General features: G+C 55.8%; 12 protein-coding genes across 12 annotated transcripts; 5 read left to right on the forward strand and 7 right to left on the reverse strand.

Moving 5' to 3' along the window:
- Nucleotides 1-45: 45 nt before the first annotated feature.
- BAUCODRAFT_21996 (uncharacterized protein) lies at nucleotides 46-1,065 on the reverse strand (the record flags this gene model as incomplete). Its single annotated transcript, XM_007675245.1, has 1 exon — nucleotides 46-1,065. One exon carries the CDS (start codon nucleotides 1,063-1,065, stop codon nucleotides 46-48), a length of 1,020 nt encoding a protein of 339 aa, XP_007673435.1.
- Nucleotides 1,066-1,753: 688 nt separating this feature from the next.
- On the forward strand, nucleotides 1,754-2,398 carry BAUCODRAFT_119935 (uncharacterized protein; the record flags this gene model as incomplete). The annotated part of the gene is made up of 1 exon (XM_007675647.1): nucleotides 1,754-2,398. One exon carries the CDS (start codon nucleotides 1,754-1,756, stop codon nucleotides 2,396-2,398), a length of 645 nt encoding a protein of 214 aa, XP_007673837.1.
- A 24-nt stretch (nucleotides 2,399-2,422) lies between these two features.
- On the reverse strand, nucleotides 2,423-4,267 carry BAUCODRAFT_145675 (uncharacterized protein; the record flags this gene model as incomplete). The annotated part of the gene is made up of 2 exons (XM_007675648.1): nucleotides 2,423-4,110; nucleotides 4,171-4,267. 2 exons carry the CDS (start codon nucleotides 4,265-4,267, stop codon nucleotides 2,423-2,425), a joined length of 1,785 nt encoding a protein of 594 aa, XP_007673838.1.
- A 470-nt stretch (nucleotides 4,268-4,737) lies between these two features.
- Nucleotides 4,738-5,794, reverse strand: BAUCODRAFT_21998 (uncharacterized protein; the record flags this gene model as incomplete). The annotated part of the gene is made up of 2 exons (XM_007675246.1): nucleotides 4,738-5,735; nucleotides 5,785-5,794. The coding sequence occupies 2 exons, from the start codon at nucleotides 5,792-5,794 to the stop codon at nucleotides 4,738-4,740; spliced, it is 1,008 nt and encodes a 335-aa protein (XP_007673436.1).
- Nucleotides 5,795-6,005: 211 nt separating this feature from the next.
- Nucleotides 6,006-7,701, forward strand: BAUCODRAFT_572705 (uncharacterized protein; the record flags this gene model as incomplete). Its single annotated transcript, XM_007675649.1, has 5 exons — nucleotides 6,006-6,207; nucleotides 6,276-6,294; nucleotides 6,351-6,455; nucleotides 6,513-7,123; nucleotides 7,181-7,701. The coding sequence occupies 5 exons, from the start codon at nucleotides 6,006-6,008 to the stop codon at nucleotides 7,414-7,416; spliced, it is 1,173 nt and encodes a 390-aa protein (XP_007673839.1). The 3' UTR covers nucleotides 7,417-7,701.
- A 751-nt stretch (nucleotides 7,702-8,452) lies between these two features.
- Nucleotides 8,453-9,056, reverse strand: BAUCODRAFT_64417 (uncharacterized protein; the record flags this gene model as incomplete). Its single annotated transcript, XM_007675507.1, has 2 exons — nucleotides 8,453-8,682; nucleotides 8,738-9,056. The coding sequence occupies 2 exons, from the start codon at nucleotides 9,054-9,056 to the stop codon at nucleotides 8,453-8,455; spliced, it is 549 nt and encodes a 182-aa protein (XP_007673697.1).
- Nucleotides 9,057-9,774: 718 nt separating this feature from the next.
- On the forward strand, nucleotides 9,775-10,653 carry BAUCODRAFT_64646 (uncharacterized protein; the record flags this gene model as incomplete). The annotated part of the gene is made up of 1 exon (XM_007675517.1): nucleotides 9,775-10,653. One exon carries the CDS (start codon nucleotides 9,775-9,777, stop codon nucleotides 10,651-10,653), a length of 879 nt encoding a protein of 292 aa, XP_007673707.1.
- A 504-nt stretch (nucleotides 10,654-11,157) lies between these two features.
- On the reverse strand, nucleotides 11,158-12,571 carry BAUCODRAFT_102980 (uncharacterized protein). Its single transcript, XM_007675650.1, has 2 exons — nucleotides 11,792-12,571; nucleotides 11,158-11,732 (listed from the first exon to the last, which is right to left on the reverse strand). Exons 1-2 carry the CDS (start codon nucleotides 12,495-12,497, stop codon nucleotides 11,644-11,646), a joined length of 795 nt encoding a protein of 264 aa, XP_007673840.1. The 5' UTR covers nucleotides 12,498-12,571; the 3' UTR covers nucleotides 11,158-11,643.
- Nucleotides 12,572-12,627: 56 nt separating this feature from the next.
- On the forward strand, nucleotides 12,628-14,251 carry BAUCODRAFT_30893 (uncharacterized protein). The gene has a single exon (XM_007675285.1). It carries the CDS (start codon nucleotides 12,913-12,915, stop codon nucleotides 14,101-14,103), a length of 1,191 nt encoding a protein of 396 aa, XP_007673475.1. The 5' UTR covers nucleotides 12,628-12,912; the 3' UTR covers nucleotides 14,104-14,251.
- Nucleotides 14,252-14,516: 265 nt separating this feature from the next.
- On the reverse strand, nucleotides 14,517-15,029 carry BAUCODRAFT_50523 (uncharacterized protein; the record flags this gene model as incomplete). Its single annotated transcript, XM_007675470.1, has 1 exon — nucleotides 14,517-15,029. A coding segment is annotated over one exon (513 nt), but the record flags the coding sequence as incomplete, so codon positions are not given.
- A 237-nt stretch (nucleotides 15,030-15,266) lies between these two features.
- On the reverse strand, nucleotides 15,267-19,544 carry BAUCODRAFT_376087 (uncharacterized protein). The gene is made up of 2 exons (XM_007675651.1): nucleotides 18,960-19,544; nucleotides 15,267-18,880 (listed from the first exon to the last, which is right to left on the reverse strand). The coding sequence occupies exons 1-2, from the start codon at nucleotides 19,141-19,143 to the stop codon at nucleotides 15,624-15,626; spliced, it is 3,441 nt and encodes a 1,146-aa protein (XP_007673841.1). The 5' UTR covers nucleotides 19,144-19,544; the 3' UTR covers nucleotides 15,267-15,623.
- A 462-nt stretch (nucleotides 19,545-20,006) lies between these two features.
- BAUCODRAFT_128980 (uncharacterized protein) lies at nucleotides 20,007-20,456 on the forward strand (the record flags this gene model as incomplete). Its single annotated transcript, XM_007675652.1, has 1 exon — nucleotides 20,007-20,456. One exon carries the CDS (start codon nucleotides 20,007-20,009, stop codon nucleotides 20,454-20,456), a length of 450 nt encoding a protein of 149 aa, XP_007673842.1.
- Between the last annotated feature and the right edge of the window lie 1,173 nt (nucleotides 20,457-21,629).

Here is a 21,629-nt window from a genome sequence, read left to right on the forward strand (position 1 = left end):
GCTGCCATCGCTCATTGTCATGTATTCCGCCTACCGAGATGAACTTCATACCCGCTTGTAATCCCCCGACAACGATTGCCCGGGCTTCCTGAACGCGATAGCATCATCTAAGGCTTTGGCAAGCGCATACAACGTCTCTAATCTCGGCACACTCACCCCCAACCTCTTCGCCTCCCTCACAGGATGCCCGACAATAGCCTCCACCTCCATTCTCCTCCCGTTTAACACGTCCACGAGCATACTCGGCTCGATGCCTGGTCCTGGTATCCTCTTCCGTGCATTCCCAATCTGCTTCTCTGTCATTTCAGGAGTGATCTCTGAGAATCCGAGTGCTTGAGCAACATGGACGATCTCGAGCATGACTTCCAGCACAACATGTTCCGCGACGTCAGTGGCAAGGTAGAAGGCCACGTCTCGGCTTAGGGTAAGCGCGCAGATGGGGTTCCAGGAGGCATTAAGCATTAGCTTCTTCCACCGCTGCACCTGGATGTTCGGTTGGAAGACACAATTACTCCCGCCTTTCTTCGTGATCTCCAGCCATGAGTCCGCGGCCGCTTTTACTGCGGCGGAGTCGTCGTAAGCAGTATCGGGGAAAGTGCCAAATTCCAGCAGCTCCTGGTTGCCCATCTGGATCCTGCCTGGCGAGATCTGGGTGGATGGAAGGTAGACGGCACAGCTCAAGAGCGGATTGCCAGGGAAGCGGGCGACATACTCGTCCTCGATGCCGACACCGTTTTGGATCAGTACGATACAAGTCTTGCCGTCTGTTACGGCCGGGGCGATCGCAGCGGCGGTCTTGGCGTCCGGAAGCGCCTTGGTTGTTACGACTAGGAAATCAAAGGGACCGTGGGCAGCTGCTTCCGACGGCGAGCGGACCACGTCGGTGGCCTTGACGTGGACGTCCTTCGTATTATAGAGAACAGAGTCAATCGTGAAGCCGTTAGCCTTTACAGCATCGTAATTGGAACGGCAGACGGCGGTCACACGGCATCCAGCTTTCAGGAGGAGATGTAGATAGATAGCTCCGATCGCGCCAACGCCGTGGAGAAGCACGTTCGGTGCCATGGAACATTCACGTTGCCCGTCCTGTATATCGTCGTTATTTGTTATATCAATCTGTCGGTGTTGATGTGCGGTTGTGGTGCTCCTTGCTTGCTGTAGTGAACTTCCTGGTGTTGTGAGCCGGCTATGAGTACTATAACTTTGTTGCTGTGTGAGTTCTGCCCGGTCTGTTGGGCAGCGCAAGGCTTGACCGTGATAGAGCCGAGAAGGGAAGAAGAAGCGATCTGGACTGTAGTGCCTACCTATCTGGGCGCGCTTACTCGGCAATGATATACGGTATGACTGCGGATCTTTTGGCAAGGTTGCTCCAATGCCTCCCCGTAATACAGTCAGCTTACCAACCCTCATTCCAATCAAAGCATACCAACTTGGGGAGAGTGGTAGATGATGGGACTTCCGCGTTGCGTGTCAACTAATAGTCTGGATGGCGTACGAATGAAGATGTGCATGTCTTCACCAATTACCCGGCGTTGAGTTGATCGGCTCCGCAAGCGAAGCCGGCGTCGGCAATCTTCACGAAAAGGGATTCACATGACAATGCTATCTTATCATGAGATTCCAACCAGACTGTAGGACGTTCACTTCTTCCATCGTCATATTACTCGGAGTCTTGATAAGCGTAGCCTGGTATTACCGTCTCCCATTGACCGCGGTAAAAGCAACATCACCACCGCAACCACCACAGAAGAAGATGGCACCCTCATCAATTCCGAACGACATCTACCAGTACTCGCTGCGCTCGGCCTACAACGCCGGTCTGAAGGAAGGAGGCCCGCCGGTAGCCTTCCTCACAAACCACGGCACTCACGGTGTTGGCATCTTCGAAGCGGAAGAGGACGATGACGGCAACGAGCAATCACCCAATGATATGATCCAGGTCGATAGCGTCGCGTATGTCATTGACAGTAACGGGACTGCCACAAAAGCGGACAAGAATGACCAGATGCCTTTTACTATGGTCACCGTCTTCCAGCCTGTTCAACGTGTCAAGCCGCCGTCAGGTACGACGTTAAAGCGTGTGAAGGAGCTGTTTGAAGGTCGTTCGAAGAACACACCGCTGTCATTCAGGGTGCAAGGGTCCTTCAAGTATATCAACACGCAGCAGCAGACATATTGGGATGTCAAGGGGACCATCTTTGGCTTCGGCATTCCGGCCTGGCAGAAAGAAGTCAGCGGTGATGGCTTGGTGAGCTGCTTCTTGAGCGATGACAAGAAGAAGGGTGGCAGAGTCGTTGACTTCGAGACGGGTGACGGTGCGATGGTCGACTTTAGCAAGTGCGGCCGCTTCCATCTCGGCTTTCCGCAGGACGAAGAGTATGAGCAGTTACGCCTGTAAACGAACGACTATCCACTACGCACATCAACCAGTATCGTGCCGATCCTCCTCAGCAACCTCTGGATCGTCCATCTCTTCATCTGACTCCGGAGCGTACCACACGCCTCCTAGCTGGTAAAGGGGATCTTCTACGCCATAGAGATCCCACCTTTTATCGGCCAGATGTCTTCCCTGCATGCCTTCCTGCATATACACCGTCATCTCAGCAGCGTGTTCGACGTCGTCAACACGCCGCTCGCCACGCAGAATAGCCAAACAGTACTTGCGCAATCTCGCAAAGGTCGGCCGCTCTTGAGGATGATACGCCAAGCACTGTTCAATACTTCTCAGCAGCTGCGCCGAGTAGACTCCGCGAAGATCTTCGAGACTCGCTGGTGCAAAACTCGACTTATGTCCTAGATCTACCCGCGTGTCTTCCGGCGGCAAGTAGTTGGGCTGCTCGCATAACTTCTGCTTCACCAGCGACCACATGATGGCGCCCACGCCCCAGACATTGGTCCACGCCAGAAGCTTGACCTCGTCGTCCACCGACCTCAAGGTAACCGAGTCAACGAACCGTATCTGTTCCGGAGCTAGGTACCCGTCCGTGCCAGACCCAGTCCACATCAACGGGTTCAGCGGGTCATCCGGCCACGTCTGGAAGGCGAGGCCGAAGTCCGCCAGCTTCGCAACACCGTACTTCGGAAATGGCGCTCCTTCGCCCAGCGCAAGGTCAAGCAAGACGTTGTCCGGCTTGAGGTCTCGATGCACCATCTGCAACCAATCCGGCTGTCCTTCTTCAATCCCGCCCTGCTCCATCAGCAAGCCCGTCTCGGCCATTGCAAGGAAGATGCGCCAAAGGAAGGGCTCAGGCAGGCGGATTTTCGCTATCACGTCGCTCAAATCACCATGGGGACAGAAAGCCAGGTAGAGCCGATATAGCGACCGTTGGAAGTTGACCTCGCAACCCCTTCCTTGGACCACATTGTCCGCGTCCGGACATTGCTGTAGCAGATCCTGCAAGTACTTCTCCATCGGGATCGCGGTATCCCTCTCCGCGATGTCCCCATGCCATTTGGTTCGCTCGCACCAGTCGTTCTGGCTGAGAAGGGTGTCCTTTCTGACGATACGATCGACGATGCGGCCATGGTCATCGATCTTCACCCACAGCGCCGTCTGCCCAAAACCGCCCGCGTGAAGCATACGAGCCGGGTACCACCTCTCCATACCATCTTGGCCATACAACAAGGGCCGCTTCCGCAGCCCCATCGCGATCTCCTGCTTGCGCAACTGGAACTCTCTCTTCTCGTCGAACGGCCAGGCCACCTTCCCCGGTTTCGCCTCGAGAGCATCAACCGTCCCCTCCAGAGTCTGAATGCTCGTTTCCAATGTTACGCGAAACTCGGCCCAACCTTCCGCCCGCGCCTCGCACAACGCCACCGTCTCCGCGCTTAGGCCCAAACGCGCAACATACGCTTTGACGAACCTGTCCGCCCACACCGCGATCTTGTCAACCGCCTCACGGTGGCGTTTCTGGGCTTCCAATACTTGACGTAGGTAGAAGCGATTCCCCTTCCACTCGTCGTAGGTTTTGACAATCTCCCCCGCCGCGTTGGAGGCGTTTTGCCAGACCTGCGTCAACTCGTGAAGCTGAACGAGCTTACGATCGAGGTCGCGTCGGACGGGCAGGGCTTTTGTACGCCAGTCGGCGGCTACGCGTTGTTTGACCTCCTCTGCACAAACATGGTTAGCATGGCCTGTGAAGGGCTGGAGGGACGGGCACGATATGGTACCTGAAGCAGCGTCTGCACTGGACGGGTGGTTCGTCACGAAGTTGACCCATCGCGCCAGCATGGCATGCTCGACTTGCGGAAGCCCTGCGGTGGCCATGATGAGCAAAGTACTGCAATTTGGTGATGCGGTCTGGGTAGCGTAGGCGGGATAAAACAACGATTCCAACATGTCGAGGGATGATGTTGCCTCGAGGGACGGTCTTGGAAACAAAGAAATGACTTTCTCGCCGCATCGAGTAACGCACTCGGGCTTGGTTGGATGTTTACGGCGTCAATGCTGGGGAAAACAAAGAGCACTTTGTCCGCTATTTGATGTTTGGTGCTCTGTACTGCTCGCAAGCGAGCCCGTATTTACTAGAATGTCCATGTTCATCTCATGCCAACGTGCCATATACGAGCTTGCGCCACGCTACGTTAGCGAAGGTCTTTCATGGCAACTTCCTAACATGGCGGGAACGGCAGCATAATTACATGTCATGTTCGTGGAAGCTGAGTTATGTGTTTCATTACACCTACCGCGCTCGTGGTGACAGTCAATAGAAGGCGGCCCGCTACGTCGCCCACTCATCAGCACTGAAACGCCACTCCCTCCTTCTTAACCATATTCTTGCCCCCTCCCGCAAAGCCCGTCCCATCCGTCGCCAACTCCACCAATCCTCTCTCGACGATAGCACCCTTACTCCCCTTCGTCTTCCCACCCTTCTCCTCCTCCGCCCTCTGCTTCACCTTCCGTCCAGGCGTCACGTCCTCCTGGCAAACATAGCAGCGCGCCGTTTCGTCAGCCTCGGCCGCGTGAGCGCTCTTCTCTGGCGGCTGCTGAAACTTGTTGCTGCAGGGTTTGCAGAGGACGTGGCCGCAGGGTTTGGCCAGCACGGCTTTGGTGCCGTTTGAGAGGGCTTTGTCGCAGCTTGGGCATGTGCGTACGGTCTCGGCGGGACTTGAAGGGGTAGGCTTCACTTCGTGAAACTTGACGTTGACCAGCGTCTTCAGCGTGAAGTCGTGCGGCTTATCGGCGGATGCTGCTGGGCAGGTAGGCTGTTGCTTAATAGCCTTCAGATCCGCTTTCTGATTGTCGGGTATTTGGCTGGGCACCCAGAAAGAACCCTCTGAGTCGGAAGTCTTGCGCGCCTTATCGCTTCCGACCTTGCCAAGATCACTCTCGCCGTCCTCCAGCTTCCTCTTGACGCCCTGCTTCCGCCCTCCTCCCATCCTCGCGCCGAGACCAGCCTGCACCCTCTCGAACTCCTCTAGATCCCTCGCCCTCTCCTCCGCATCCTCCACCTCCCTCTCCTCCCCCTCCTCCGCAACGCGCCTCTCCGCCTCTCGCCTCAGCCGCTTAAGCTCCAGGTTCTGAGCGAGCAAGTTGCTGATCGCGCATTCCCGGCAGAACAGATGGCCATGACTCGGACAAGCAACTGGGTCACGCGCTGGTAGTAGACATAACTGACAGCTGCCGAACGGCAGGAAGCTGTCGCGCGTTAGCCGGGTGGAGCGCGAACCCCAGTGATTTGCGACTTCGGCTCGCTCGTGCGCGGTGAAGAAGGCGAGGGAGGTGTTTCTTTTGCCTGCGATGTCAGCCGTTTAGTCAACATCAAGGTGCACTTACGAGCTTACTGTGTGACATTGTTGCGATCAAGGTGGAGAGGATGGACTGGCGAGCATTTGAACTAACATAATGATATGATTACGGCTGGCTGAACGATGCTCTAATCACTGTGTCATCTACGTCAGGGAGATCTAGAACGCGTCTCTAAATGCGCTTCAACTCCTCTTTCCCTTCCTCCCCTTACCAGACATCCGTCGATGCTGTCCTGACGGTCCGCTCTTGACCGCAGATGGCGGTGCAAGAGCGGCGACCATACCAGCCATCATTACTATGGCGGGCGACATCCGCCACCGAAATTGGCATGGTTGGTCTCATTTGTCGCTCCTTTCTTTTCGCATTAAACACGACGGAGGTTCACGGACTTGATCGGTTCCTTAAGGTTCTCGATAGCAGAAAGGATGAAAAGGCGAGGACTAGAGGGTTGATCACGGGTATGCCATATCACCGAAATAGGAAGGCACGCTTTTTCCGGCCCAATAGACGGCTGACGGTCTTCTAGTGTCCAATCACGTGAGTGTGTAGGTACAACGTCCATCCAAGGCGAAATGCCGAGAAAATAAGCTGAACGTAATAGACTCGACGACCCTATCATGTGGGGCGTATTACCGAACAAGTACTTCTGGGATCCCAATAATATGCGATGGTCGCTCGGCTCGTACGACATATGCTTCCGCAACAAGTATGCCCGCTTCTTACGAACAGCATGTCCCTTCACACGCTCACGAGATACAAACAGACTGTTCGAAACCTTCTTTTCCTACGGCAACACCCTGCCCACCCACCGAGCCGCTTACTCCAAACACGGCGGTCTCTTCCAGCCAACCATGACCCAAGTGATCCGGCTCCTGTCAGATCCACACTCGCAACCCACAACCCCACATACCGCAACCAGACTCGTAGATCATTCCCCGGACGCTACCACACCACCCACGGACCCCTTCACCTCCAACCACCTCACCTACCCCTCGACCTACAGCACAACAGGCACCGACACCTTCCCCGCCCCCTCCTACCACCCCAGCCGGCGATACAGCTGGATCCACATCTTCCCGGAAGGCATGATCCACCAACACCCGGCGAAAGTAATGCGGTACTTCAAATGGGGCGTCGCCCGCTTGATCCTCGAAGCCGAGCCCACGTGTCCGGATCTGGTACCGATCTGGATCGACGGGACGCAAGACGTCATGCCGCAGGATCGCGGGTGGCCGCGGCCGGTGCCGAGGGTCGGGAAGAAGGTTAGTGTGACGTTTGGGGAGGTTGTGGATGGGGAGGGGGTATTTGGGGGGTATAGGGAACGCTGGAGGAGTCTTAAGGAGAGGGCGAGGCGGAGGCGGGTTGAAGCTGCACGTAATGAGGATGGTGTAGGGGTGGGGCCGGAAGCGGAAGCGGAAGTGGAAGTGGAAGTGCTCGGGGAGTTGCGGGAGGATGAGTTGAAGTACGGTGCTGAGGCGGAGCAATTGCGGATTGAGGTCACCATGGCGGTGCGGAATGAGGTGTTGAAGGTGAGACGAGCGTGTGGGTTACCGGATGAGGATCCTAAGCGCGGGCTCGCGGAGACGTATCGCGCGGAGGGTGGGAGGGAGGCTTCGAAAGATGAGGGGAGGAAGCCTGATGGCAGCATTGTGAAAGATGGACTTTAAGACTCCGTACGAACACGACCCGAATGGAGTGGTGCAGTACAGTTCCCTAGGAGGCGGGAAACGCAGCGCGCTCCTGCCATCTCCGAGTGGCAACTGGGCTGCCAAGAATCATTGCATGTCCACCAAGCGGTCAGACAGCTTACTCCTCCACGAGCATGTTCTCCTTGTCTTCAATATCGAGCAGCTTGCTTAGCTTCCTCGCCGGCTTGTCCTTCTTCTCCGGACTCCCATCGTTAAGCGAAAGCCCCTTCAGCGCGGCGCGGGTGCGCTTCTTGCCGGAGCTCTCGCTCTGCGGCGGAGAGGTCTGGATGGGCACAGTCGGCGTGTCCATGACTGTCGAGAGGAAGTCGCCTGCTCACTACGTTAGCAGAGCGTGATGTTAGAATGTTTAAGTAGGTTACGCACGCTTGGCTGGCGAGGAGTCTGGGGCAGCGGCCTCTTTGCGCGACTTGATCACGCTTGTTGGAGCGTTGTGGAGGAGTTTGCCATCATCCTCTTCAATCAGACACGCTGGGAAGGAGGTGCAGCCGGTATGCATGCTGATGTCGGAGTAACGGGAGTCGCCTCTGCGCTCGTGAGCGGCTGGCGGACGGTAGGGTGAAGGTGGCGGCGGCATCGAGAGCTGTGGTACCCATCAGTCGAAACCTCCCATTCAAGGGTGTTCTCAACGTAGACAAACTCTCATGCTGACAAAGGGCGCCAAAGAAACTCCGACTTACTGTAGAGTTCGCCTTGAAAGGCGAGTTCAACGCACCTATGGCGGCCAATTGCAGCTGATGCGGATCGCTCAATCCTCGCGCATGCGGGTCCACCGGGTATACATTCGAAGCTATGGTAGCGTAGCCTGACGTGCTGCGGCTGCTGGTACTGCTGTCCTCCGGCGGGTACAGCAGGCCACCAAGGCTGATCTGGCGGGCTTCAGGCGCTTGCAGTAGGTTGTTCACAATGAGTAGATTCGCATTTGGCCACGCAATACCGCTGCGCTCGAGGAGGTCTACGAAGTATCAGCGGTACACAAAACAGACGTGGTCGGGCTTTACATCATACCAAGCGGCGCCGGCTGGAAGGAGAAGACGACATGATCGAGGATCTTGACGAACTTTGCGCTCCCTTGCTCAACAAGCTCGTAGCCGGCGGAGAGTTGGATTTTAATGCGGCCGAGGTCGTCGCAGGCGTTCCAGTGGGTCTGTGACATGATGGAGCGGTGGAAGCGGGGGAAGCGGAGTGCAAGCCTCTTCCCTTCTGCGTCAGCGGCAGTACAAGAATCTGTAATCACCATTAGGATTTGCGAAGGACTCAAGGAGCTACTGATCGGACTCACCAATCTGCCTGGGCCACTGCACATCCTCCGGATACGTCTCAGTCGCCACCGTCACGCCGTCAATGACCAGCTTGACGCGCCATTGGTAGACAACGCTGGGGACGTAACCGGCGTTGTTGCTCCCGAGTATGCTAGGCTTGGTCCACGAATGGACGGAGACGGTGAAGGGGGCGTAGCCGGACAGAGACGGCATGAAGCAGGTGAGCACGGGGATGCTGCTCATGTTCTCGGCTTGCGCAAAGCATGCGGTGCGGAACTCGCGTAAGGGCACCTGACTGCCGGCGGAGAAGATGAGGACGTCCCAGTCTTGGAAGCGCATGTTGGCGGCGACGTCAGTATACCTAGGTAGTCTAGGATGCATACTCAAGTTGGAACATTGATGTTTAGAGGTCGCCTCGAGTCACTGGCAGGCACGACGCGCGCCGTTGGCAGTTGCAATTGAAGCGTTCCTGCTGTGCCTTGCCTTCGTCTGTCGAAGGCAGCTGCACCTGCCCATGTTGACCAGCTTACCAACTCATGCTTCGGTAGCGTAGGCACGAGTGCCTCGATACGTGTAGTCATGAAGCACTAACGCTCAGCAGTTCCCGTCGCCTCGCGGTGAAATGCCACCCTCAGGTTCAAGTACGTATTGTCCATCTCGATGACACCGAGTAAGGTGACTACAGTGATGGTACTTCAAGTCACGGGATTGGCTCCACTTCCGCGTTCTCCGCTTTGCCGCTTCCGGAAGTCACGCGCGTATCCCTCTTCTGCAGATGACTGTCCTCTCATATGTAACGTATGAACGCGAAGTGTATGGTGCACGAGTCACGACTAGCCTCATATAATCGATGGGTGCACCGACGCAGTGGTCGAGACTTGGTGTGCCGTTGCAGCACAATCTGAATTAGTAGAAGCTCAAGAAAGCGATCACATTGATCATGTCCCACGCACGGCAAGGTAAGACGGCCAAAGAGGTGTCGATAAAGGCATTAAACAATACCATGCACCCAGCAAGCCTAGATAACGGCGAAGTCGAGCAGGATGACCACGAAACCATGCAGATCTCAACGAGAAAGCTCCGCTCCACCATCCAGCGCTTTCAATACGACTCGCCGTCTACCATTCCCTCACCTACACCCAGGGTTACGACAGGCACCTCGCCGTCCCAAAGCATACGCAAACGCAGAGCCGCGGATAGTAACAGTAACGCTCGACAAGACTCTCCCTCTCCCTCCAAACGTCGACGTCAATCCTCCAAATACGCCCCACCCTCCAAATACGCCCACCTCCCCAAACTGACCGACATCCTCCAACCCAACCTCATCTGCATCTTCGTCGGCACGAACCCCGGCATCCAAACCGCCACCGCCGGCCACGCCTACGCGCACCCGAGCAACCTCTTCTGGAAACTCCTCCGCTCCTCCGGCTGCACGGACGTCCGTCTCCCGCCCGAACACGACGTCCACTTGCCGGAATGGTATGGCATGGGAAATACGAATATCGTAGAACGGCCGAGTAAGGATGCGGCGGAGTTGAGTAAAGCGGAGATGGCTGCTGGCACGCCGGTGCTGGAGGAGAAGGTGCGCAGGTACAGACCCGAGGCGGTGTGTATTGTGGGCAAGGGGATTTGGGAGGCGGTGTGGCGGTGGAGGTATAAGCGAGAGCTGAAGAAGGAAGAGTTTCGGTGGGGTTGGCAGGAGGATGGAGAGCGCATGGGGAAGGGAGAGGGGTGGGAAGGGGCGCGGGTGTTTGTGACGAGTTCGACCAGTGGGAGTGCGGCGAGTCTACGGCCGGCGGAGAAGGAGGCGATTTGGGCGCCGTTTGGGGAGTGGGTGAAGATGAGGCGAAAGGAGAGGTTTGGCACGGAGGGCAGGATTGATAGGGTCCAGTACGCGATGGAGCATGAAGATGACGAAGCTGTTGAGGGGGATTAGCTGAGCGCAAGAAGATGGTTTCTTCAACTCTCAGCTCGTATGAAGGAGCGTTCACATGCAAACGCGAGGCGCTGAGTTGAACACGTGCCCCCAAAGCTGCTTGCCGCAATGCTGGAAGGCACGCTAGCGCCACCTCACGTCACTTCTCAGAACATCGAATTCTGCGACATCGACCACGAAAGACAACACCGTTACCGAGTGAGGGTGTATGCCTCTGACCCTTGATATTGCACTCACTCAGCACAATGGCGGAGTCGCCGTGTACATCGAACCTTCTCAGCATCCCAGCTGAACTTCGCAACCGCATCTACCGCTACATTTTGGTCGAAGATGGACCAATCGAGATCAACGTCGAATACGGCGCCGGTGACAAGCAGCCCGGGCTCCTTCGGACTTGTGATCAAATACGGGCAGAGGCGATCTCGATCTACTATAGTGAGAACGACTTCACATTTGTGGTCCATCAGTGGGAGGGCATGGCGGTTATGTCTTTCGCCGCTCCTCTCCAACTTTACACTGCCAAGGGTAAGAAGGGGAGACTCGAATGCAAGGTGAGCATGACGATTTCAGTTGATGTCGCATTAATTCAAGTTATGGCTGACTTTGGGCCTCAGTTATGTGACAGCGAAGAGTGCGCCGTTTGCGACGGCTCGGTTGACGTGGACCACCTCTGGAATTGGCTCTTGGTCCATTGCGAATTGCCGGAGCTTTGCCCAGCTCTACGTGAGGACGCTGTGATCACTCATTCAATGATCGAGCAATTCAAGACTCTCACCCGATCCGCTTTTGCAGCTGTCAGGGAAATGAGACAGAGGCGTAAGGGCGACGTGTCCAAGGTCGCGTTCGCCTTCTACTGCGCTATAAGTGCTCTTCAACAGGTGAACGAAGCTGATGACGCCGACTAAAGCGTGACATGTGTGCCACCACGGAAAGTGGCAATACCAGCGCTCAGTGATTATTCGGCGATTGCCGATTGAGAACTCGACCACTTCATCTGATAAACGGAATATGGACGCCTACCCGCTTGCGATATTGGCGATAGTCATCACCGAAGAACTCGGTCAGCGTTCTTTCTTCAGCTAAACGGCGTTTGTTAGCATGGGTACTTCGGCTAGAAGGGTGCATTAACGGCACGTACCTTGTATTCTTACATAGAAGAAGCGCCAGAGCGCCGCAGCATACCCAAGCAGACACACCTTATTGCCCACCAGCAACTGCGTGCCCAAAGCCCACCAGAAGAAGCCGAAGTAACTCGGATGTCGTGACCACGCATACACCCCCTTCGTCACCAACACATGCCCTTCCTTCCGATGCTGCACAGGCGTGTGATTGAAGTTCGTACCCGCCTGCGCCATCGCCACTGATCGCACAGTCTGACCCAGCCCGACCAAGCACAGCCCAAAGAGTGCCCCGTACGTCAGCCCGAATATCGCAGCCGGTGGTGGAGGGTGATAGCCGAACCAGAACCAGATCCTATGCTCCGGCATTACGTAGCTCCACCACAGAATCTCCATCATAGCACAAGTATGCGCAACGTTATACGCCGTGCCATTGTTGAACAGTAAAAAGCTGCTCGCCCTCACGGCAGGGAGGTTATACTTGGCCGTAATGTAGAACTCCAAGAAGTGAAACACGCACAGACACGCCGCGAAGGCGGGTAGTTGCCAGCCGGGAAACGCTATAGCGATCCAGAGTCCAGCGACCATGAGGCAAAAGGCGAGGATGAAGCCGAGGCAGAAGGATTGCAAGCTGATAGAGGTTAGGGAGCGGGAGCCGTTAGGGAGGAGAGATGGATCGAAGGGGACCGGGGCGATGCGGCGGGCGTAGGATGGGTTTTGGTTCATGGCGTCGAATTCGAAGCAGTGACCCTTGGTGTCTTCGTCGTCTTCGATTTGGCCGGTTAGGGTGGGAAGGGTGGCGGTTGTTGGCGTGCCTTCCGCATTTGCGGGACCTGGGATTTGGCCGTTTGCTTGAGTCTTCGCAGTGACAGCTTCTTGAGCGGGCATCACGGTGGTGATATTTGGTTGGAACTTCCAGAGACTAGGACATCTTGTCTCTTTCGACGCAAAATCCACGTTCTTCTTGCAACTCAATGCCTTGCTTGGTCGACAATAGTAAGCGTTGCCTGATTCAGCGCCAAGCGGGCATTTTTCGGCAAATCCCGCGCCGCTGGTTGATGTCACATGCGCAATATCGCTCAGTCTTTGCATTCACATTGACTTGCGAAGAGAACAATGCTTTGTGGGGGTGGCAGTCATAATGCCGACGCTAGAGGAGAGCAGGAGGCAGGTCAGAGAGGCGCTGGACCGGCAGACGCAGGAAGCTGAGCACAGTGACATCCTCGCGAATTTGCAAGGCGAGATCGACAAGCACAATGCGCTGAAGGACGACGTCAAGAGATATTGGCATAAGAGCAGGAAGGATGGTGGTGCGGAAGATGAAGGCGACCCGGGACGGTCAAAGCAGTCGATGAAGTTCCGCTTCAAAGACGGCGCAACCAATGACCGTAAACGCAGGCATCGCACGCACCATGACCGCCACACTCGACATCATAAACGAAGCAAATCCGACTACCCAGCTTCTCCCGAAGACGGCGCAGGGACCGAATCAGCGCACCCTTTCCCGCGCGAGCCCGTAGACATCGACGGACCAGCCGCAGGCTCCGGAAACGCAGCTTTCCGCGATTCCCTCTTCGACGCTCTGGCCAATGACGAGGGCGCACAGTATTGGGAGAGCGTCTACTCTCAGCCCATCCACGTCTATCCGCGCCCCGCGGTCACGACACCACAAGGGCAGCTGGAGCAGATGAACGACGAGGAGTATGCGGCCTACGTTAAGACGAAGATGTGGGAGCGTAAGCACCCTGAGATTATGCTTGAGCGGGAAAGGAGTGAAAGGCAGCGGAGGGAAGAAGAAGAGGAGCGAACGAGGCGGCGGGAGGAGTTCATTAGGCGGAAGGAACAGGCTGCTTGGGAGAGGGCTGCGCGGCGGGGTACTAGGCGGGGTCACGGATCAGAAGAGGGTGAAGGCGAGTATGCGTTTGCTGGCGAAGCCAACATGAATCTTGATACCCAAGCCTTACCAGCAAGTGAGTACTCGAAAGCCTGGTCCCGTTATCTTGCAGCTTGGGACAGACTGAAGCTCGAACTGCTGGATGAGCGCAACGCATCGCAAACGAGTACACAGTCACCTTCGAAACGAATACCCTGGCCCGTTCTCGACTCGAAGCCTGTCCTCCGCGCCAACATTGAAGATTTCATCCTACACGCCCCAGTCGACGCCGGAAGAACGAGGCTGCAAATCCTGAAGGCGGAAAGGGTACGCTGGCATCCGGACAAGATCCAGCAGCGCTTTGCCGGCGCGGTTGACGAAGGCACGATGAAGCTAGTCACCGGTGTGTTTCAGGTGGTTGATACGGTGTTTGAGGAAGAGCGGAAGCGTGTTGGATGATGAGAAGTGGATTGGATTTGATGGTCACCAATACAGCAAAGTAGTCGTGACACTACAGTAGTGTCTCGGATTAGTCTGTTCTCAGTAAGCTATGTAGCTGTAACTGAGCCGCAGTGTTGGCGTATTGATTGCCTTCTCTCAGGCAGCAGCTGATAATCTCCTTTTTAGTCTTCTCCGCCACGCTTCCAAAATCTGCATTGCTCTGACCTTTCATTCCGCGCCCGGGAACTGTGCCCGGGTATAGAACATAGGATCGCTAGGTGATTGACGATATCGAACGCTACAATACTTGACAGTAGTGCAGGTGGTAAGCGCTGTCGAGACGCTCGACTCCAGCTTTGGGGGTAGCCGCTGCATGCTCAGGACCACCGGTCTCCATCGCTTTCTTCCTGGAGCGAGTCGATGGCATCGCAATAGTCCCCGACGACCTTCTCCACCACATCCCAAGGCTTATGTCTGAAGCGTTTCACAGCTCCGAAAGCGCCACGCGCGATGACCTCTGCGTTGCCCGAGTTGGCAACCACGTCCTGATGCAGAAATGGACAGATCTCGGGCGTGTCAAAGAATGCCGTCAGCCATATCATGAGATTGTCTGTATTCACTACCTCTCCGCAATCGTCCCGTCCAGGTCCGTGGCATAGCGTGTGCCGGACATTGTTGGTCTTGCGCTTCGTGCGGTACTTCTGCAGAAGTCTGTAGAAAGGGATGGCTACCACTCCATCGTATTCGTGAATGTGAAGCATGAAGTTATTGTCGCTGTAGAAGATCGGTGCAGCTTCCTCGCGAATCTGTCGACAGGCCAGCAGTAGCGGTGGCTCTGTATGACCTGTCTCGTGGACATTGATATGACGTGTCTTGCTCTCCACCAAGGCGTAGGTGTAGATCAGGTTCCGCAGCTCAGCTGGCAGCCCGAGAAGATGCAACTCAGTCTCATCTGCCAATATGGGAGGGAGCTCGCGCTTTACCAGCTTTGCGACTATCGTCCTGTGAAGCATAAGAGTGCTATTTGTGAGTCTCGTGATTCGGAAGCTGAAGCTTTGAGGTTTGCAGCGTGCCTACCCGATGGGTTAGCGCCCGACTAGCGCAGGTCCACCCTCACAGCTCACAGTACATGTAAAGAAATGGTCAGTGAAGGTGCTTGCGTTCTGATTACTTCGAAGCATGTTGGCGCGTAGTATGAGAGTGAGTTATGGTTGAGACAGTGTGTAATTTGGCAATGAGGGTGCTTACTGAAGTGCAGCTACAGCGGAACGCTATCTTAACGCAGTGACGGCGTGATGTCCTGTATGCGAATAGCGCCATCCAACTCCGCCGCTAGCCGCATGGCACACAAGGTACTGCAGAAGTATGCCTCCCCTCATGAACTCGTAGTAATACATCGCAAGCATCGAGTTATGAACAAATGTTGTACATATGTACACGGAGATGCTGACCAAGTCGCATCGAAGCAGTCGTGACATCGTTAGTCGGGGTATCTCGAGGGTAAAATGGTGCTCTGTGTGGTGATGGTAGGCTGTGGTTCATATCTCTTCCATAAGCGACTCATCACCCGCCTCTCGCCAGTCGCGGCTACGCTCTGACAACAGCTTGATGCCTGGGATCCTAGAAGCCCATAGCGACTCGGCAGGTGATCGGAAGGTGTAGCCGCGCTGCGAGCTGATCACGCCAATAGCTTGTAGTACAGCCTTCCTCGAGTCGCGGCCAAAGACGGCAGGATGTGAGATCCATTCCAGGCTGGCCTGGAGCTCGGAATCGAGCGCAGTCATGGTTGAGGTATCGATGCCAGCAGCGGGTGAGAAAGGGTTGAGAGTGTCGCTTCGTGGCGGCGAAGGTGTGCGTCGGTGCTCCGGGATGGGAGTCTGGGCGGTTTCGGTGGGCGACCCACGAGTCTCGCCGATCTTGGGCGTTGGCGGCAGTGAACCGCTTGGGGGAGGCGGGAGAGGTGGCAGGCCACCCTTGCCAAGCCCTTTCAGAATGGAGCGAGTCTCGGCGAGGAGGTGGTGGGCACGGTCGTTCTGCCCACGGTTGACCAGGGTCAGGGCCCTCGACAGCATGTCGGACGTGAGGAGCTCCATGCGGCGCTGAACGATGGAGGGGTGTGGCGGGATGGGCGGTGAGGCGGGCCGAGCGTGCGGGTTCTTCCTCGCTGATGAGGGCAGCATGGTAATGGCCAGGAGGGAGGGCCGCGGTAGCTGTGCTAGATTGCCATCTCGGAGTATGTCACCCCAGCTCAGGTCCGCTTGAATCAGAGGCAACTCTTCCACGGACAGGTTACGCGACTCATCCGACTCGAGCGGACCACCGAGCGCCTCCAAACCAGCAATGACGTTCTCCCATGGGTCGGTCGGCATGGCATCCGGAGTCGAGGTGTCGGGCGCGATTGCAAGCTGAACGAGAATGTCACGCTTGTCGCCGAAACGAAGATCACCAAGCATAGCCTCAGCATCGCGGCCAGTGGCACGCTTCGTGGTCTGCAGCGCTCCACTGATCTTGACGAACTTTGCTGGTGAGCCTTCGGGCAGGCGAAGCTTTAGCTTCACGTTCTGATGCGATGTGCTCTGCAGCGCGCCGAGGCAGCCAGCCAAGCACTCCCGCAGCATCATCCAATCCTTGACGTAAGTATAGCTCGCCTTCGTTCGCGTGGCAAGCTCCACCATAGTGTCGGGCTTGTGTGTTAATCCAAGACCGAACGAGTGAATGGCGATTTTGGCCGCCTCGGCGCGAGAGACAACGAAGTCAACGCTCTCTTGGTCAGAGGAAGCTGAGTCGCTGATGAGCAGGATGCTCGACAAAGGGTTCGAGGTTTTGCGCTGCATCAACAAATCCATCGCAACATTTGCACCTTCAACGACGTCGGCGCGCATGCTTTTCGGCCCCGTGGGTTTGATCGATTCGAGGATTCTTGACCACCCAGTCCAGTTCTTAGAGGTCATGCCGACCACGGGAATGCCACCACCGCTGGAACCAAACGTTACTAAGCCCATGCGGTCCCTCTCACCCAGGCTGGACACCATGAAGCGAAGAGCGTCTCGAAGAAGGCTGATCTTCAAGCCTTGCATCGACGACGAGACAGGAATGACGACCACTACATCGAGTGGTACGTGCAGGTGTGATGCGCCGTAACGAATCTCATGGAGACCGGACCGTGAGTTGGTGTACTCGGTCGGTGCCGTAACGTGCGAGCGAGCGGCACCGTATGATGATGATACGACCGAGGACACGCGTTTGTTGGCTCTGGATGTCTGCGTGGTGTACTCGTCTTCGTCCGTGCCTGACGCGTCCTGATCGAAGTCGGGAAGTTGCGGTTCTAGGGATTCGATGCGGTTGATGTTGATCAGTGCTCGCCTCCACATGTCCAGTTGGCTGCGCTCCTGGAAGTAAAGGTGGAAGTGTGGCAATTCGGCAACACTGAGGCTGAGAGTGAGGACGTCGTGGTCAGGGTCAGTCTCAACCTGCTTAAGGTGCTTCTTGATCAAGATCGAACCCTTCAGTGTGCATCGAGTCTTGTTCTTCAAGCCTTCTGGTGCCTCCCACTGCTGACTCGCATTAGGCACGTTCTTCTTTTCCTTGACGCAGATTAACATCTCCGTGAACAGATAGCACTCGAGCTCCTGCCACGATTGCTTGTCCTTGCCGACTCTGACGACGCCATGGAGAAGAAGTCTGCCGAACCTTGAGAAGTCTAGACCATGCCAGTTGTCCACCCGCTTATAGAGCTCGTCCTTGGCCTCTTCGAGGGCTTGGATATCTTCGTGTACACTATCGACAGCACGGGAGTGCTCAGGGCGACGCAAGGAAATGGGAGTCTTGGGCTGCTCGTAGCCGTCTTCAGGTACAGATGCCGGAGCAAGAGGTGGGCTGCGCAGATCTGCTGGGTTTGGTTGCCACTTGCCGTCCAGCACCTCCACCGTGATGAGACACGTCAAACTCTGCTGTTGGCGAGATTTGCTGAGAGTAGGGAACTCGCTACGAACAGTCACGGTCGGCGCCGGTATAGGGTTTCTAGCAACGAAGCGTGGGTTGCTAAGACTAGTCTCCATCGAGTGAACGTCGAAGTCGTGCCTCCTGGCCACGGTGCTGTGATGAGGCTCCACGTAGTCAGGATGGGAGCCGGCGCCAGTATCGCCGCTCTCCTTTCTGCTGTGCGAGCTGTTGAATCGCTCAAACCCACTCTCGACAGCTCGCGTCTGCTCTGGCAGTAGGTGATCCCGCGTGGATCGCTGCTGTTGTCGCTGCCGTGACTGCACACTCTCTCTGACCGTATCTGTTTCCCATGGCGTCGGTGTTGCCTGGAGGTCCCGTAGCCTGTCTTTGATATCCGGAGTTTGCGCCTGCCTGACCAGTTTGTTTAAGTTCTCAAAGTCTATACCTCCACCTCTGCTTGTGTCGAGACCCAGTGGTGCGCTACAGGTTGGACATGTCTGTGCTTCAAACTCCTTGATGTACTCGTAAAAGCATGCCTCGTGCGACACATGACCACATGATAGCTGCAAGATGCGCTCACCGCGTAGCGTATGCTCCAAGGGCTCCTCGCACGCTGCACATTCGCTGCCAATGAACGTACGTTCGCGACGGCTTTCGCGGCCCTTGCCAGCAAACATGCTGTTTCGACGCTCCTTGAGTTGTGCCAACGAGGCACGCTTCCTGGATTTGTTCTTCTCTGGATGTGTTATCCAGTCCGTATCAGCGGGTAATTCTTGTGGTTGATTATATGGAACGCGATCTGTATGCGATTGTGCAGGCTCAGAACGCTGAGATGCTTCGCTTGTCTTGGGGCCTAAGACACGCAAGACCTAGATTAGCCATAGATTGCGATAAATGTGACACATCGCCCGGGAGCTGATGGAACGGCGTACTGATTTGTTTGACTGCAGACCTGAACTCTACGTTCTTCGTCTTCTTGCCGTTGGTTCGATTGTAAGGTGCCAATAGGCCAGCATCCACCAGTCTCTCCAGCTGCTCTTGAGCCAATTGCGTCGTGCGTTCAGACCGGCGATCGCCCAGGGTAGACGAAGGCTTGCGCTGACGATCTGCGTACATAAGAAATGGCGAAGAGCAGAGAAATTATGCTGGTAATACACGGGATTGGCACGGATAATTTTAGGGTAGCGATAGCAGGTAGGGAACCACCGAAAGAAACACCTCCGTCTCATGTTGACGGGTAGTGGATACATGTAGGGTGAAGCTATCGCGGTAGCTCGTGCAGCACGCAGCCACAGTGAGAAAGGGAGGCAGGCCAAACGCAGGCCTACCTGGACCATCCAGCGCCCGCAGAGCTTGTGGCCGAGGCGAGCAACTTTGCATGAATCGCCGGTCTAAGGGCTGCAAGCGATAGACAGTCCAGCCGCTACGGCGGAGCGTAGTCTGTTCCGGAAAGTGCGCCAGTCAGCTAAGGATCCGTGCAGTCACCCAACGATCTGTGCCTCGCCATTCGTACGCCTCGCTCCGGCGTTGCGATTGCTGAATCCCGATCGTCCTCCTGTGCTCGTGGAGATGACGAGTTTCAGTCGGCAGAAGACAACGGCAAGACACGTGGGGCGGGAGACACAACGTTTTGCGGTAAGAACTGCAGCGTGCCGTACGGGTACCTGGTTTTGCAGGCCCGGCAGACCGTCACTGGTACCGAGGGGTACAGTCGTATCTTTGCAGGCATCTGTAAACGAACAAGCGAGGTCTTGGTGGCGCGTATCAGCCATGCGCACCATCGTACACCTTGAGAGAGATCGAAAACACTGTATAGGCGATCCAGACAATTGCGCATTGAGCAAACCAGTTCTGGGCTTGGTCGGCTCCCCGAGCTAATGGAGTAATATAAATTGCACATCGTTCCCGCGGTAAAACTAGTCTCCCTGGAGCACATGGCCATCCAAAGCTAAACAATTCCGGAGTAGCTCAGGGACAAGATGAAGTCCGGAAAACGGCGCTGGAGAGTGTTCCTCCACAATCTGAATCACGACCGGAAGATGTCCGAGCACCATCATCTACACGAGACGTCACAGATAAGAACTTCTTTGCAAGCTGCCAGCCGTACACACAGACGACTTTGGGCATGTGGAGTCGAAAGAGATCGAAGCCGCCTCCTCGGCATCCAAAAGTTAGTCCAAGGACGCCTGGCTTGCAAGTCCACTACTAGGGATCCTGCAGTAGGCTCCGGCCCGGCCACCACCCATGTCTGTGGCTCCAAGCGCGCTCGAGTGCCGTCGCCGTCATGGTACGGAAAGGTCGGTGATGGCATTCTTCGTGACAACGATACCTGCTTCCCAAAGTGCAGAGATACCTCGGGTGCGCTCCAAGTGAATGCAGCCAACATGGAGCAACCTCGCGGTGTCGATGTTCAGTATGTCCTGGACTGAGATCCACAACTCTCGAACGACCCTCCACTATCTTCCGTGCCGCACTTTCTTGCTACTACGTAAGGAAGCGATGTGTCTTCCGGCTACTTTCCATTTCCGTGTGGCGTTCGGGTTGCTGTCAACGGTTGGTAATCTTAAGCCACGTGGGTTGGTTGAGATCAGCACGATGGAACCGTTGCATGGCGACAACGACTACCACTACTGCCACGTGCAAACAATCAGGAGTGCGCAATGCATGACCCACTATTAAGACAGCATCTTGCTTGTGCATCTGGTCATCAAAGCAGTATCTTCACTGAAGCTGGTTCCTCAATGTCGCCGATTCCGCAGCCTGCGAACGCAACACATTAGCCACCGGAACATGACTACATTTATTGTATTTATGCATGTGCCTGTCGGAACATAGTAGCCAACCCCTGGCATCCTTCTAACATCGCCTGCTTTCGACCTTGCACGAGCGAAGTACGACGCGGTTGCATCGGCAGGTTGCCAGGGGAAAGACACCGCCATGCTCCTGCATGCTGCTATTCGACATGCAGTGGTCAGGTGCTGGTCACGTCTTCGACGTCTCCCACCCACTGGATCACCATTTTATCACGGAAGGAATAGATAAAACGTGCCCAGATAGAACGCGCCAGCACAAACGGTAGTAGCACTATGTCGAAGTGTAACGCAGTCCGTCGCTCATCTGGTATGGTAACACCTCTGAGGGACAGATGCAGGAACCAAGCCCCACATTCGACCGATGAATAGCTGCAAGATCCTAGGTGGATTGACGTCCTACATCATCATCCTAAGGAACGTTCTACACACGACTATTAAACGTGTATTGTGTACATGGCATTCGTCGTCTGCCGAAACGCGACTACTGCATATCGACTACTGCATCGGTTCCGTTAGCTTCCAGCTACGAGCTCAAGCCGAAAGTCGCTAGAAGTTAGACTTTGGAACGATGTATCTAGCTAGCGACCTTTACCGTGACGGTGCCGACACCAACAGGATCTGTGAACTCTAATATGCCAACGCGCCTACTATGCGTAAAACGATCACCCTGCTACTTCAAGCGCTATATTCTCACGGGCATGATCACACTAGCACCACTCTGGTCACAAGCACGGATGGTACGCATGGCAAGGCAAGCAAGGCCTGGGATTCCCCCTCCGTTGCTCCGGA

The sequence above is a fragment of the Baudoinia panamericana genome (assembly GCF_000338955.1).
Source record: "Baudoinia panamericana UAMH 10762 unplaced genomic scaffold BAUCOscaffold_3, whole genome shotgun sequence".
Classification (NCBI taxonomy): domain Eukaryota; kingdom Fungi; phylum Ascomycota; class Dothideomycetes; order Mycosphaerellales; family Teratosphaeriaceae; genus Baudoinia; species Baudoinia panamericana.